Raw genomic sequence first — 17,323 nt, forward strand, 5'->3', positions numbered from 1 at the left:
ACTTGTTTGTGACACTAAATGGGTTGCACAAAGTCGACCACACGCTTAAAGCTTTTCAGGATTTCGAAGCACATGTTAGTAGAGCTTTAGGAAAGTAATGCTGTGACACAAGCAAGGCAATGTGCATGTGAATGTTTCTGTGGTGGCTGTTTCCTCACAGTGCAGGTCTGTGTGCAGGGGTTCTCACATTGGCAGGGGTTCAGTGGAAGTTGGGAATTAGGGTTTGCTGTTTGTCCTTGGGGGTTATCTGAGAGAACACCTGATATCACTATTTATCTCATGCTGTGTTTCAAAATGCAGATAAATTGTGTGTGTTACCAGTCTTTTTGTACATTGGGAGTTGGCCATCTTGGCACATTCCCTTGTACATGAATGACTGCAAGTGTAAAAGCAAAGGAGTGTTGGTGCTTTTATAATCTTTCCTTGGTGCTCAGGCAGGTGAGGGTCTCAGGATTGGTGTATTCTGAGAATGGAGCTTGCTGAATATACTGAGATGGCTATACAGAAACTAATGGGATCTTCCTGTTCTTTCTGGTTGGTCTGAATTGTACCATTTGTGTATTATTTTAGGAGTTTTTGAATAGACTAATAAATCTCTCTGAACTATTTTTGAGTGTGTTTTTTAATTATATATTACTTGGTAAGCTATTTTTTTTTAGGATTTTTCTTTTTAAAAAATAAAATTTTAATCATATTTTTCCATGGAAAGTACAACTCAGACAGGTATCCAAAAAGAAATGCCTTAATGTTTTGCTAATGTTTTCCAGTATGTAACTTGTACTCTTTTTACAGCTATACTCTTTATAAACATACTTAGTATATTTATAAGGTTTTTGTTAAAGACTTGTAACATGTGTGAATTTAGAATTTATAGAAACAACTGGAAATCTTTCCATTATCTATTTATTGTATTCAACACTAATTTCATCTGGAGTGTCTGTACAGCAGATGGTTTTTAATCCCCAGTTTATGAGGGTAGATCTCACTTATGGTGTTTCTAGTAAATACTTTACTCAAGAGAAGCTGCTGCTTTATTTTGCAGTCTTTTTGAAATTATTTCTGAATTTGTATGGGTTAATTACAGTAATGCTTCTTGATGTTAATGTCAAATAATACAGCATCATTCTAATACAAAGTACTGAGCAAATACTGTCATTTTTTGCAAAATACAAACCATCTTTATGGTTATGGGGATTATAAATCTTCCAATGTGAATCAAGCCCCATATAATTCTCTCTACAGCTGTAGAAAGTTTCAACCAACTTCCTTTGCTTCTATGAATAACAGTGTAATTTTTGATTTCTTCTGGAATCAGATCCTCCTTCCTCTGCCAGATGTTCCACCCTTCCTCTGTTCTGCCAGTTGCACCATTTGAAGGCTCTTTCACCAGGTCCTGCATAATAAACCTAACTTTAAAAACTTGTTGTGTAGAATTGAGAAAAGTGGAGTCTCCTGGAAAGGATGAAAGGCAGGTGCTGAGAACCTGTTCCAGCCCATAGTTCATCCTTGCTGTCCTGAGAATGAGGAGGAGCACAGGTGGGGAATGTGGAGGCAGAGCAGCTGTCAGACTAGGGGGATGGATGAAACAGTGAGGTGCCTCCCTGTTCTGCAGAGTAAACCACACTCCCAGGAGCCCCTTGGACACAGACACAGTTCTGCATCTACTGTTCCTCAAATACCTGGGGCAGTTGGGCCCTGAAGATGTTCCAGAAGATGGAATTCTGTGTTGTCTCCCATCTGTCTGTGGGTTCTTGGCATATGTAGTAGACTTGGGAAAGCCTAAGCCAAGCATTGTGCTAGCTGGCTGAGGAACATGCTCAAGAAAAGGTTATCAAGGCAGGATGGTATACAGAGCATTTTTGATGGGTAGAGCTGAGTTGAGAGGTGATTCAGTGATATGTGGAGGATAGAAAAAATAGAGAATTCAAGAAATCAGATGAGTGGGTACTGAAGTGAGCTGGGGAAGAAATAACTTGTCTGACGCTAGAAAAAGAACAATCAAAATAAACCAAGAGAAAAAAACCCTGGGCTATAGTATTTATATCTGACCAGACTATGTTTAATGAATGTCTTGTTTTCATCAGATAATCAGTATTTTCCAACAGAGGTTCTAGTAAAGCTTTGTAGTATCTTTTTAAAATATTTTGAGTGCTGCTCAAACTACAAGAACTACAGAAATTAGATGTGTGACAGCTGCTAAGTGCAGAAATCTGTAATCTGTTGTAAACAATTTAATGTTACCATCTCTTTCTTATTTATTTTTAAACAAGCAGCTTTGTATGGAATGAAATATTGGAACACAATAGTTTAACAGATAAGACTTCTTTGAAATTGGCCTTAGGCAGCATAAACTCTCCTGACCCAGAGTTTCTGCCCTATTAGTCTTTAGCTAATTTCAGTAGGGAAAATGGAATTCAAGTTCATTTTAGCTTTGGAGATCGTGAGAAATTGGTTCTTAAAGCACTGAGGGCATGGACTATGGATTATAGCATTAAACTGTTTAGAACATCAGTTTTCAGGCACCATACTAATAACATACTTTTTCTGATTATTTTAGAATATGGGTGTTGGTCTGGAGATTGAGCTTCATCACTTATAATCTTGGATCTGTATTTATAAAGAAGCAATAAGTGATATTCCTTCCTGTGGTCTTACCCTGTTCACAGAGAGGATTGTCCTTGTTAGAAGAGATGTGTTGATTTGAAAAGTAAAAATCTGGCTTTTGTTTAGAGAAGAGTTTAATTTTGTTTTTAACAAATTTATTTTTCTCTTACTCATAATACTATGTGTATTATGTGTATAGTATATCTTCATGCTTAATTTCCAGTGTTTAGGAACCTCAGGGTTGGGATTTTGTGGTTTGTTGTGGGATTTTTCTTCCTGAAGTCTGCTTAACTGCATGGAATTTAGCATTCTTTCAGTCTGCATCCTTGTTTCTATTAGAAAAACCCCCACCTTAATTCTTGGGAAGGTGCTGTAAGGTGTAAATCTATTAAAAGTGATATAACTGCATTCACATTGTGACCTTTTGTCACTGCTGTATAAAAAATGAGGCCACTTAACATGACGTGGGATCTGAGCAGGTGAGCAGTGCAGTGTGATACCGTTCTGCCTCCAGGTAAGGCATAACAACTTATCCCTGCTATATCAGGTGTAACTTGGAGAAAGACTGGGGAGGAAGAGGGTCATCCTCCTGGAGCCATGAATCTTACTTTAAAGTAAAGCCAGTCATTTGAGACAGTTAAATACATGTGGTAAGGCTCTGCCATGATTTTACATGGCAGGTACATGATCAGAAGAAAGAAACAGGAAAGAATATTGTAGATGAACTCTAAGCACTTGGTGTAAATCAGGTAAAGAATGCATGGTAAATTGCTGCTTAAGATGCACTGCAAGTTGATTTTTATATTTTCTCAATGAAACATTAATCCGTCACCTAAGTTTTTCTTTTGTCCATTAGCAGATCAAATATTAAAAGTTTTATTTTCAGAAGTTGGGAGCAACAAGTTGACTGGTTTCCATGGGAGCTAATTCAAGTAATTGTTTGCATTGGTAATACCTCAAAGTAGCTCTGTTGTTCCAAGTCAATATTGCAGCAAAAGGTTTGTGAAAGAGAGATTTTCTTAGTTGTCCTAAGGTTGTGAGTAGAGATTGCTTAACTGAGGACTTTCTGCACATGTCACTGAATTTCAGCTCAGACATAATCATTCTGATTTTTGCAAGATCCCCTAAATTGAAGTTGCTCGTAATCTCTAATTATAATTACATTATTTTGAATTAATGTCTAATTAGTACTTAGTTTATTGCTGAATGGGAATAGTATGTTAAATTCTGTCCAATAGAAGTTGATTGTATTTTTTAAGAAAACACCAAATACTACGGTAATAAATCTTTGCTAATCTCTGTAACAGTGTGTAGATATAAAAAGAAGTATAGATTTTTCAAGAAATTCCATCTAATAGAAATGATTGTGCAGCGGTCAGTCACACTTATGATGGGAGGCAGAAAGCAGCAGGTTTAACGGGAAACAGTCCTGCAGTTCCTTCCTCTTTGACTTGAATCCTTGTGCTTTCCTTGCTTTGTTCAATTCAAGGGCTTGGTTTACAGGCAGTAAAATAAACAGAATAGCACCTGCAGTTTAGTCATAAATGGGAACATCTTGCAGTATCCAAGCAAACAAATGAAATCATGGAGTCATCTAACCTTTCCTGAAATGCCTTAAAAGCTCTACCAACATTCATTTTTAGGATAGATCACTATTTGGCTATTATAGGTCTGTGAACACATAGAGGAATTGTGAAAGATTATGATCCAATTCATTGATAAAAGTTACTAATTATTGTCAGAACCTTTTGTAAAAAGCTCTGTATATGTTCTCCGCCTTTTTTTTTTCCATAAAGTCCCATTTCTAAAACACGATAGCAATCGTGTGATGTGTTCATATAAATATTTGACCCTTTCTCCAGACTTGAGCTATCAAGTGCATTTATAATACCAAAATGAACACTTGCGTTTTGACTTTTCATATGTTGGCAACTTCAAATACATTTGAAGATTCTTCTGACTACACTTTATGTTTGCTGGCCACAAGGAATCTTGGGCCACACGGGATCTTACTAATTCCTTCTATTAAGTTCTGTCATAGATCAGAAGAACTGAACTTGCTTTTTGGCAGGTTAATCTGAGTTGGTCTCACACTTATTCAAACACTACTGAAAAGCACTTCATATTAAAACTGAAATTAAGAATTTTGGAATTTTTGTTAATTGGAATTCAAATAAGTTGCTTCTGAAATCTTATGTCACTATGTTTCATTGTAAAAAAAAATCTAATTTAAATATGTAGACATTTATGAGGGTGAGAAACTAGAAGCATCATTTGTTTGCATACCCATAATGCAGATATCTTTTCTGTTGGTTGGGGTTTTTTTTGTTTCTTTGTCTTGCTAAATTTAGGTGTAAAGCTGACCTTGTGTTGCTTTGTAAACGGAGTCTAAATGTATTTGTTGCCAGTGTTAATACTGGCTTTTTTAATTAAAATATTAAAGCAAATTAAAATATTTACAATCACCATCATCTTCATAGACTAAAAATAGGAATGTCATGTTTAGATTTTTCTGACCATTTACACACAACATATTTCCATATACAGTGTGTGTAACATCTAAGGAAGATACTACTTCATGGTTTGCCTATGTTTTGCCTAGTATCTAAAGAAGATACTACTTCATGTTTTAAGTGTTTTCCTGAAGCTCTTTATTTTAATAGAACTAGTGAGGATATGTGCTATGACAGCTTTGTTTTTATTTAATTAAGTTGATCCAGCTGAACCACCTAATGTTGCCTTAATATAGGAGCATTGTTGATTAAAAAATCAACAGAAAAGATGAGATTAAATCAAATTATGTCTGCTCATTTAAAGTAAAAAGTTGTTGAGGACTGTGTCTGAAGTCCTTCACTTACAAGAAGTCATGGGCCAACGTTTTTTACACTTTCAAGTAGTGTGGCCAGAATTCTGGTTGCTGCTAAGTGCTCAGGCAGCAGCTGTTAGGAAAGATGGACTTAGCTGTAGATGAAATAATTCATCTTCCTCTTGTGATTCGGAGTTTTCAACACAATCTCAATGAACTCTGCTACAAACACTGAAAGTTAACACAGTGTAGCTTCTGCTTACAAAGCATTGCATCAATAGAAGATAAATTAAAAGCTGTCCTGTTATCCAGATGGGTTAATGGATGTTTGCTTCCCTGCTTGGTCCTAAGCAGCTCCCTAGGTGAGCATCTCTCTCTCACAGGGTGGAATAGCAGAGCAGTTCAGACTTCTTAAAGATAAAGGTTGCCGACTATGTATTACCTTTAAGAGGCAGCTAATTTTAGACTTTACGTTTTGTTTGGTTCCTCAGAAGGATGTACTGATTTCAGTGCACACTGCAGAGTCTTATAACTGTTTTCTAAAGGAAGATGATATATTTGAACAGTTTTATGTAATCAGTAAACAACTGAAACATCACTTCATCTGAAGGGATGGATTTTGTTTTAGTGATGAATATTATGCATATTCAAGCAAAACCTTTGCTTGATTTACTTAAAATATCTGTAAGAAGTTTAGCATTTTGAATGAATTCTATTATTATGATTTTAAAGTTCTTTAATGTGAATACAGAAGATAGTTGTAATAGTTACAACTACTTAAAACATTTGTCTGAAACCTTAAGGTATTTGAACACTAAGCTTCACAACATTGCTGTAAGGTAGATTCTCTCAAGTGATGGTTTCTGTGTAGCCCAGAAGATTTTACCAACTCTTGTTTGAACAGGTTCGTTTGAGAAGGCAGTAATGTGAGAGAAGAATAGATAAATCATCTCTATGGCCCTACACTGCGACAGGGTAGGCTTTAGTTTCCCCACGCTTTAATGGAGCTGTGGGAGGCTGCCTTTATTCCTCACAGCCCCGCACTCTGCCGGGTAATTCATTTGCACTTAGCAGGGCACAGCTCCTGTTACCAATTACTGTCAGCTTTTTTTTTTTTCCTGCCTGGAGGTAGCACTGGAGGCAATGTATCATCAAGGATTCTCCTGACTCATCTCCAACCTCTGTCCAGATACAAGTAATTTTCTATACATTACCTTGTTTATGGTGTGCTTTTGCCAGTGTAGCTTACTTTTCATTTTTTGATCAGTCCAAAGACTTAAGATTTAAAAAAAAATTTTTTAAGAATTAATAAAGAGAATCTCAATGTAGCATTGAGCTATGCAGAATATGCAGAAGTGTTAAATGAGTTTCTGGAGGTCTTTTAGTGTCTGTTCAGTGGTATTAATTTAGAGCAGACAGTTCCAAAAATTTAATCTCAGTCAGTTATTTAATAAAAGTAGACTTTTTCTGCAGTATTGAGCAGTCCAGTGTGGACTCTGTGCTCCTGGAAGAAATGCGTCATTCCAGGTACTGGTACAGTGAGAAGCGTGACAGGTCTTCAGTTTTGTCAGATACTTCTGCACACTGTTTTTTAAAGAAATGAATAGTAATAGTGAGTTTTTCATAATGCATAATCCAAGATGATTACTCATGGTTAGTCAGCTGCTGATATTTCTCATCTTTTTCTGCTTTTGTATAATTACCTTCATAAAAATAGCTGTATGATTTAAATCCTTGTTGCCCTGTATTTGACCACAAAACTTAATTAATGAAGTTTATCGATACTGTATTTTAACCGCAGGATTGCAGTTTCTCTTTCAATATAACGATTTCATGTCATTTTTCATGTCAGAGTTCACCTGGCTCTGTTAGTAAGACGGTGTCTGTGTGAAGGGATGTCAGCACAGCAGAGGTGAAGGTGTGCCTACACAGTCGAGGCTCATGCCCACCACAGGCCATGCTGCGTTTCTGAGCTCTGGGCAGCCTCTGTGTCTGGGCTGAGCAGCGTTACCCTCCTTGTAGCACAACCTCTCTTTGGTGTTGCTCCAGGAACTAATGCAGATGGAGACTGCAGCCAAGCCCACTATTTGTTTATTTTCTCTTGCCCCCTTGCTGATAGGCAGCAAGCCAAGAGGAGCCATGCTTTAAAACTCTGCATCTCTTCCTCTGGCTGTGGTGGGTGTTTCATCCCAGGGTTTTTCTCCGGGAAGTGACTCTTGTAGCTTCCAGTTCCCAGACTGTTCAGTGAGCGAAATGTTCCCGAATGCTCTGTTTATGTTCAAGTCTGACGTGTGTTGATCCTTGGAAGACAGGAGATACTGAGCATTCCAAGGGGCTGACCACTGACTGGGCTGATTTGTAGCCTAGGAAGGAAGTTTGCAGTAGGCTTGTGTAGGCACTGGTAGGGTCTGCTGCATTCTGAAAGCACAGTCCTTGCCCTTCTTCATGAGAGGGAAAGGGGAATAGTCTCCGATCGTGACTTAGCACATTCTCTCAGGTACAAATCATTAATGCCCACTGCTCAAATGGAAGGAATATTTGAACCTGTAACAGCTCCAAAATGCTTACTGGCCTCAGTGGCAGAGATCACCATTCCCACTGCACAGATCTCCAAGTCTTTCTAGGCCGTGACAGGGAGACTGAGGAGCTTAATGCAATGGCCTTCTTTGGCAGCTGTTAGCCTGCTGGATCTCACACTTTTTAAGTGCCTTTTTTAGTGTTTTCTGATACATTGAAGAAAAAAGTAAGAAATCAAAAGAAACCTACCATTTTACAATTCTAGTATTCTTCCCACTAAATATTCTGGTATATTACAAACTGGTAGAGTTTTAAATTTTGAGTTTTATAAATGGAGAAACTGAGTGTTCACACCATGATTCTGTAAATTCTGGAGCTGGTATTGCTAATGTCTGGTGACTGTTAATTCAATTCAGTATTGCACTGGGTATAGTGACCTGGGTTCCTTGCAGGTGTGAGTGAGTGAGCAGTGTTAGCATCAGCCACTTGACTTGGCCAGAGCTTGAATACACTGTGATTCTTGAACTGTTATTTTCCAGCAGATTGGTAAAATAAAAGCTGATTTACTACCGAAGCGTCATCCAGATTTCACAGTTTGTGCCAAATAAAATACCAGTTCTGGTGTAGCAGGGAAGTATGTATTCCCTCCCTCCATAAGATTTTTCCAAGGAAATACATTTTGTCTTTTGAAGATAAAATGTTTAAAAATAAAAGGATCGTTTGTCTTCAGCAGTTAAGAAGATAGCAACCACCTACAATCTGTGAGAACACTTACATAAGGCTCATGCATTGTACAGGAGTTCTCGTTTGCCAGTGCTGCAACACTGTTCCTATGTACTTGTCAGGGAAATGAGAATCAAAGCCTTCCTAGCAGTGCTGGTGCAGATTCTATTTTGATAATGTATTCTAAAGACTAAGTAGGAAAAAATATTGCTCTAGTTTTCTGTTTACTACACTTAAACGCTTTGCTTAATTATATGTTAAAACAAAAAAACAAAAAATAACCACCTGAAATTGTTTAGGACTATTGGAACAATGGAGTAGTTTTATTTTAGTTGCCAGAAATAAATTGGTATTATGCTCCCCAACAGTTCATCAGTAGAAATGGTTTTCATATCTACCAGAGTAATGGCTCACACAGCTTTAACTTCAGGTGTCTTAGTTTCAAGGAAGGCAGCAGAAACCCCTGAAGTGACAAGTGATTTCTGTCAGATCAGTCTGGTATAAAAGGTGTTTTGGATTATGCAAAGTAGAATATTGAAACTTTAATAGTATGGATTTTTTTAAAATTGTATTTTTCCGGTACATGTTTTTGCTGTTGAGTTTCAGTTGTGTTATTAATATACTTAGTGTACAGGTCTGCTTCAAGTCAGGGGTTACACAGATAATGGTTACCATCTGTAAATGCAGATGGCAAATATTAAATAATTCTTCAAGACTGAGAAGGCTTCAAATAAATGAGAAAGGGGAGGCAAATTGTTATCTTTAGTATAAAAGATATTTCAGGTTTACATTCTAAATTGGAGATTTTTCAGTTTGGGCATGGTTGCTAGATAAAGTGTTTATTGTACAGGGTTTGATTTTAAACAAGGTGAACTAATGTTTGCTGCTACTCACTTTTGTGTTTGAATTGTTGGTGTACAAAAATTTGGTTATATTAGAAATATCAGAATGAAATATGGCTTTTGAAGGCTGAAAATAGATCGGAGACATTCTGCATATCTTTAGTTGAGTTTCATGTGAAGTAAATGCTGCTGGTTGTAGCTTGCACCTGATGCTAAAGCAGTTGTATTCATCTGGAGCAGTTAAAATGAGTGTACTAAAAATGGTAATGGTTTATTATCTCATACATGCAGCAGTGTAAAAAAATGTTTACAGAGAAATATCTTTTTTCCTCATTTGTTTCTTTTTTGATTATTTGTTTGGAAAGGTATTTATAGAAGTTATTTTTAAGTTTCCAAATTAGTTTTTCAATCGATAAGGAAAATCCTATGCCAAAGACAAACTAGTAATTTCATGGATGCCACGTTTAGGAGTTGCCTTTAGAAAGCTGAACAGCTGAATTCTTATTTAGATTCTAATAGAACAAGAGATAAGAAATAAATTATTTGTTTATATTTTATTATTGCAAGTCTTCAATTTGTCATCTTTATAATATTTTTTAGAAGTTCTGTTCATTGATTGATTAGGGACCTCTAAGGATCCTAAGGTATCTAAGCCAGATATTGATGATGTAGGTCACAAACTTTTTCCCCCCTACAAAAAAACCCTATACATGTTGGGTGGGGATGTGTGTTTTCTGGGGAAGGTTAAGAGAATTTGTTGTTTTTAGCTCAGAAATATTTCCGTAGTCTCATACAGCAGCAGTTAATAAGTAATAATGAAATGAGAGCAAAATGTGATTTGAGATATGACTGAAGAATTTGAAGAATTCAGACTTTCTGGGAATTCTAGAGTGTCTTTTGTTCAAAGATTATGTAGCAACGTAGCAATAAGGTTGTTCTAGTGTTAAAGAATAATTTGAGAAAATACTTGGATTTTTAGCAGCCTATCTAAAAGATTTATGAGAAGGGAGATGCAGCATCTGACACTTTAATGTGAATTGGAAAGCTTAAAATTAGGGTTAGAGTTCTGCCCTGGAGAACTTTGGATTTAGAGGTTTCCCAATGATGAAGTTCATGTACTGTATGCAACCACAGTGAAAACAGGGACCTGAGAGTCACAATCAGCAGGAAAGAATTTCTGTGTGAAGGGGGTGGGCATAGCATTCATAGTAAGGTTACCCAGAGGTGGTGAAATCACCTGCTTTGGAGATTTTCAGAACCTGCCAAGACAAATTCCTGAGAGTTGATAATCCCATGGGATAGGAGGGTGGACTAGATGACCTCCAGAAAGTCCCTTCCAACCTGGTTGATTAATGTTCAAACTACAGATTGAGCACATTTTGTGTGGGAAGTAAAACTTGTTTTGAGTTGTGCTGCAGTGCTGCAATCAACATCATTTAATTGCATGCTGTGTTCTCAGTTGGATCTGGACAATAAACCCACATTGCTGTACATTTCTGAAACAAAAATTAAGAGATGGACGTGTTACCAATTTCGCAGTGCATAGCAGAAGTGATGAAAGTCAAGCTGGTTTAATTCAAAACATGATGTTTAGTTATCTGTCATGGGGAAAAGAATTAGTCAAAGCTAACCTGCAGCATAACAAATGTTAAACCTTTAGTAGAAGAAGGTGTTTCTAGTAATTTCATCTGGGTTTGAGAGCATGAATACAGCTTTTGTGGCTTAATCTCTTTGAAAAGTGACTCCAAGGCAACTCATAACTAGTAAATTGTGGATAAAATGCTGTGAGTATGAGCAGATAAGCAGCTACATTTTCACATAAATTCTGCTCTGAAGAGACCTGCTTGGCTAATAATGTACTTAATTTGTATGGGTGAGTGGGAGTTTGAAGAGAGTGTAATGTCAGGAAATCGAATGAGAGCTGAGTAAATTATGCTTCTAAAAGCTAAGAACAAAGAAAAAAATCTTGCATAACAGTAAGTTAATGTGTCTTCATTTAATGTGAAAGCACCAGTTGGTAACTAGGGAAAATAATGAAAAATATGCATTTATCCATGATAATTGTTCTACTGAGGTGTATACATCAAGCAGTACTTGCTGATATTTCATATTTTCCAATTCACACTTTCAGAACATGATTCTCTGCCCTTTTGTAGTGTTGGCCATTCTTTGGTGGTCATGCTAATTTTTTTGTGATCTTAAGTTTTTTAAATATCATCTTAACACTTGAAATGGATTGATGACTGAAACATGTATTGCTTATTAGAAGCCTTTGAATACACACCTTTGAAATATGGTATTTATATTCAGAATACTGGAAGTTTGAAATGTAAGGTTGACTGTAGCAAGCAGTTGTGTTTCTTAAGAAAAAATAGTTTTAAAATTACCAGAAAAATCTCACAAAGACATTTCTTCATTTTTATGGATCTCTCTGAATCGTTTATATTTCCTAATGTTCAAGTTTCCAAGAATCCAGGGATCGACTTCACTGAAGTCCATATTGATTTATTGAAATTTTAATGACTTGATAGTTGAGTTATAAAAAGCCTGTACCAGTAATTCATACTTCTGTCTCTCCTCACTGTAGATTAAGTATTACAGTAATGATAAAAAGGAAGAAGATAGTAAATTGGGACTTTTCTTCGCCTCTGTGAAATATTTCAATAAGTAGCTAGTGTGCAGTAAAATTAATTTTAAAATATTCATGGCAAAAAGTCTTCCTTGCTGGAGAGACTGAGGAATAACTAGTTGTAATACAGTCCTTTGGTGGTGTGAAGTGCTGTATTAGTACTAACGTTGATTTGGGATCTGAAGGAGAGTTGTGCAGAGCTTCAAAACATTAAGAGCCATTAGGATGTTAGTACGATATATTAATTCAGCATTCTCTATTGTAAGCAACTGAAAAAAGGGATGTTGTGCTGACAGCCGGTGGGAGCACAGGGTGGGGCACGGGAGCTTCTGGACATCCATGGTGAAGGTTAATGCTGGGTGATTTTTCTGTCAGTGGGAGCGGAGAAACTGTCCTGTTTCTCTGTTAGATTGCCTATAAACGCATTGCCTGACTGTTCTTGCAAAGCGGGAAATCAGTATGTAATGTCTATACAATTCCAAAGTTGAGTTTTGCGTGCGAAAGCACTGACCAAACCCCACTTGTGAAGGAACAGAAGTGTATGCGAGGCTGAGTGTTGCCGAAGCGCAGTATGAGTGACCCTGAGCCGCGTTGTTTCCGCAGAGTGCCGAGGCGTGCCCACGATGGAGCCCGCGGGGCCGGCGGACGGCGAGGACGAGCCCGGGCCGCCGCGGCGCCTGGCGCCCAGCCCGCACAGCGAGGCCGTGGCACACGAGCTGCGGGGACTGTCGCTGCAGCCCAGCCCCTGCCTGCCGCCCCTCACCGAGCGCAAGAATGGTGAGTGCACGGGGCTCCGTGGGATCCGCGGGCATGGACCGCTGCCCGTAACGGGGAGGGACTCTGCTCGCTTGCCCTCGCCACGTCCAGGTGCTGGGGGGTGGTGGGAGGTCTGTCCCGGGAGCTTCACCTGGCGGGGCAGCTCTGAGCCTAGAATGGAGTTGTGCAGATTTCTAAGTAGTACACTACAGCTCAGCTACACTGCAAGTATTGATTAAATGTTTTTGAGAGTGGTATTATTACCAGACAAAAAGGGATCATCTTCAAGAACAGGTTTCTTTCTGCAAAAATAATACATAACTAATGTTTCACATTCTATCCTAGAAGGTTTAATTCAATATTGGTGTACCTCTGGAAAATTTGGGTTTTTTCAATTTCTTGTAAAACTGAAATGGATGATGTGGGTATCTGTGTCATGTCAAACCTCCAGAGCAACCAAACTATTGCTAAGCTCTAAGTTCAGATTTAGTAATTTTGGTTAATTTGGTTAGAAACACTTTTTTGGTAAAAATTATGAAAGTCAAAAGAAAATATGTAAAAGTAAACTTTTAACTTGATGGATTCAAATTAAAAGCAGTTCTAATATTTGGTCCTTGTTTATACTTTCTACTAAACAATGGATATCGTCAAGAGTATTTTAGCATGTCACTACTTTCTATAGGCATAAAAGATTGCAGTACATAGAATTACAGTGGCACTTAAAAATTCTGAAATGTTTAAGGGGTTTTTTTGGTTGGATATTTTTATGCAGGAAGCATTATGCTTACTGTGAGCTTTGGTAGTGATCCTTTAAACCTTTTGTTTACTTGAAAGAGTCTTTTGGCAGTAACCCAGTAGAAGGCTGAACTGTTCTAGTGTTGTTCTGCACAGTGTTGTTAAGCTGACTTGCACAAGTTAGTACAGAAACTGTTTCCAGCTTTTCCAATGTCACTGCAAGGGTGGGAGGCTTCTGCTCTGGTTTGGTTTTGTTTACCATGGAGGTAATCACAGCATGCCTGGTAAGCCAGCAGTCACTGGAGATGTTATTACCTTCTCCTTTTTCACATTTTCCTTCTCTCCCCTGCCCTCTGCCCCAGAGATCCCAGTCACAGAACAAAGCAGGCGTAAGAGCTGGGGTGGGCAGAGCTCGGTGGGTTTGCAAATTCTCATGGTTAGCTTAAGCTCCAGTGGAATTATTGTCCCTTAAGTTTACAAAGGAACATTTATATGCTGTGCCAACTCTGTCGAAGAGGTTTTAACTTCCAGCAGAGGATCAATAACAAAACAGTTGGAGTGCATTAGGAGCTTAAGCTTTTCCAGTCACTTATTACATGCAGGTATTTACTCCCTGAATAAAGACAAATTGATACTTTTGGGAGGTGGATGTTGTATGTTGGTCTCCTGTAATGTCACAATTTTAAGGTTCTCCTACTTCATTTGAGCTATTTTCAAGTTAATGGTTGTGGGCAATACTGGACTACTAATGAAACTAATTTCAGGTTCTCCTTAGTCTGCATCTTTTGGGATAATTAGGCAGTACATACAGTGCATTCATCATGTAAACCTGTGCCTTGTGTACTGCAGTGTTTTATCATGCCTGTTCTCTGGAGGCCAGCTCTTGTTCCACTTGCTAAAAAGCAGCAAAAGTTACCATTTCATTGGTTCTGCTTATCACACTTGTCACCTCCTGAGTGATGATGAAGACGTGTCTGTGATTCTGGCAGTCTCATGACAACCACGGGTGTACAGTCCCTGTCATGAGCAGTGGGGCTGCTCACATCCATGGATTTTGGGAAGCAGGCTCTGGGTTTGATTCCCTGCCTGAAGGATGCCAGCTTGGGTCAAATGTGTGTGCTTTTTAGCAAGACGCTGTGTCCTAAGGAAGGACATCTTGGGGGAAGAGTGACACGGATGAGGCTCTTTGGAAGCAGGAGGGAGAAGACTGATGACTGGATGTTGAGTTGGGCTGCAGTGGAGGAAGGATGACGAGTAGCAGCAGCGTGGCACAGCCCAAGTACCAGTCAGAACAATGTGCTGCCCACACACTGTACCACAGTTTCACGAGCTTCTGTCTGAGAGCCGGGAGGTGGCAAGGGAGGGAAGGATAGGCTGTCTGCTGCTGACAGCAGGAGGGTGGATGGGAGTGATGCTGCCTGCAGCTTTCCAACCTGCTGTTTCAGAGCCAAATGATAGGAAGAGATTGCACATGTAGATACCATCAAAAAAAGGAAGCAGTGCACGATCAGAGCTTTTTGCATGCTGAATTAGTACTTTTCCAGAATTGGTGAGCATGCCACTTTGGCTGGTAGAGGGAGGTGTGAGGGTCTGGGTGTGAGGAGCCATGCAATCAGTATTTGAAGGTACATGTAAAATGGAAAGCTCCTAGCTTGTGTTTTACAGCAACCTCTCTTGGCTCTGCAGTGGCTTCCTTGACTAGCTAATTGTGCCAAAATCTTCTTGAGACAGTGGCTATTAGTTTCTGAAAAAGAGACAATGTAAGTTGCTCTTGTGCAGTTGTCACCCATAGATGGGAGGCTGATTATGTTGTGTAACATGGATGGGTAAGTGGCTGGCTCTGGGCCACTGACTGCCCTGCAGCACTCTGTATGTAGCTTCAGCTCTGCATCTTGGTCATAAATCCTGTCAGATGGGGAGTATGCCCATTCCCTGCCCTCTGCGTGGTGAGGAGAAGCAGTTGTGTTCCAGGCAGTGGGGGCTGTGAGGTGTCTGCTCCTCCAAATTCAGAGCCAGCAAAGGAATAAGATTTCTTCTGCTTCTGTTTGGGGTTGTGCATCATGAAGTGGAGGAGGTTAGAGAAGGTGGTGCTGTGCCTCCCATGGCTGGCAGCTACTGCTCTCCAGCAGAATTGGGCTAACTGACAGAAGAACCAAGAGTCTTGGATGTTTTGTAGGAAAAAGGCCTTGGGACAGTGAACACCTGAAAGTAAAAGCAACGCTGGTAAAATGTCAATTAGAAGAAATAAGCCCAAAGAAAGCAGTGCCTCTGGCTGTGTAAGAACAGGGACAGTCAGGAGCAGAGACCCTGAGGCACCGAAGGTCAGGTGAGAGTTGCAGCTTCCTCTGGGGCTGGAGAGCTTGTGGGGAACTGTGGGGAATTCAGGGGAAGATGGAACACACACACACAACGCAACACAAACCAAAACAAAAACAAATACTCCAAATGGCGTATATTGAGTCCTCCTAAGGGACCAGTCGAGTCAGCTGGGAGACACAGTTCTTAAAATAACTGAATGAAATCCACATCACACTTAACCTAATGGTATTACTTAAATAAATTTGATGATCCAGGGGAATTTTTTCTGGCATCTGAAAGAGTTGTGGTATATCAATTTGCCTGCTATCTCTTATCTTCCATTCCCTCAGTATGTAGCACTGGTAACATGCATTCTTGGCATAGTTTTATGGCTTCTGAACAAATTCTTAATCCTCTGTGCAGTTAATAGATTTGAACTGCAAATTTGATATTAGGGAATCAGGTGAGATTTGGGACATTCTCCTTGCATCTGTGTATGACAGGTTTTTCTCCACTCCTCTGAGATCAGTGATAAGGTGTGGTTTTTTGTCTTGTAATGATGTACAGGTAGGTGACTGTGCTTGGAATTTATTTTCTTGAGAGAGTTGGGAAAGACGCAGTGTAGAAAAGATAACTAGTGGCAAGACTAGAGAACAACAAATGGAAAAATTAGCTCTGATTAAAGTAATAGTTTGGTGTGGAAAATGATTGAAAATGTCATCTTAAATTCAGCAGTTTCATAATCACTAAGCTGAAAGCAGTGAGATCTGGAAAACAGCATGCAGATACCCTTATGACCAGCAGCAACCCCCAACAACATCAGCAAACCAAACATAAAAATCCCCCACAAAACCAGACCTCAAAGGAAGTATATCCTGAAAGACCTATCTAGGTAAAGAAGTGTATAGTTTCTGTAAGTTCACAGTAGAAATGTGTGTATGTATATATAGTGTAGCGCGTTAATAATGTATGTGGTACAGTGGTTGCCCAGAGAGGTTGTGGAATCTCCACCCGTGGAGATACTAAAAATCAGCCTGGGCAGTGTCCTGGGCAGCCTCTTCCAGCTGACTTTGCTCCAGCAGGGATTGGGCCAGGTGATCTCAAGAGGCTGCTGCCAGCCTCAGTGATTCTGGGATTTGTCTTTCCATTAAGGATTTAATAGTCCATGGAGCATCCAATGCAAATATTCTACTAAATAATCTTTGGTGAGAACCCACAGCATATTGTAATTAATGTATATTTGTCTCTATGCTTTGGGGCTTTTTGGGAGTGCTCTCTTTTGGTTTTTTGGCGCTTTTTTTTGAGAGTTTGTTTTTGGGGTTTTGTTTGGTTTTTAAAAATCTGTCAGTAGAAAAAACAAATGCCCCTTCATCTCCCTGTAAATATTTGAATGTCGTCCTATCTGTTCTGAGA

General features: G+C 39.0%; 1 protein-coding gene and 1 long non-coding RNA gene across 9 annotated transcripts in view; one reads left to right on the forward strand and one right to left on the reverse strand.

Moving 5' to 3' along the window:
• Nucleotides 1–1,030: 1,030 nt before the first annotated feature.
• LOC146430825 (uncharacterized) overlaps nucleotides 1,031–17,323 on the reverse strand; it is a 107,277-nt gene continuing 90,984 nt past the window's right edge. For 6 of the 7 annotated variants that reach the window (XR_014855123.1, XR_014855126.1, XR_014855122.1 and 3 more), the window contains one exon: nucleotides 1,031–15,814. This is a non-coding gene — a long non-coding RNA (uncharacterized LOC146430825). The remainder of the gene's footprint in view (nucleotides 15,815–17,323) is intronic. The other variant, XR_014855128.1, reaches the window with a different exon arrangement.
• Nucleotides 12,745–17,323, forward strand: part of MRTFB (myocardin related transcription factor B) — a 51,470-nt gene continuing 46,891 nt past the window's right edge. For both annotated transcript variants that reach the window (XM_085074821.1, XM_085074823.1), the window contains exon 1: nucleotides 12,745–12,898. In XM_085074821.1, coding sequence (XP_084930947.1) covers nucleotides 12,745–12,898 — 154 coding nt within the window. The remainder of the gene's footprint in view (nucleotides 12,899–17,323) is intronic.

The sequence above is a fragment of the Lichenostomus cassidix genome, chromosome 14 (genome assembly GCF_008360975.1).
Source record: "Lichenostomus cassidix isolate B80296 chromosome 14, HeHo_3.0, whole genome shotgun sequence".
Taxonomy (NCBI): domain Eukaryota; kingdom Metazoa; phylum Chordata; class Aves; order Passeriformes; family Meliphagidae; genus Lichenostomus; species Lichenostomus cassidix.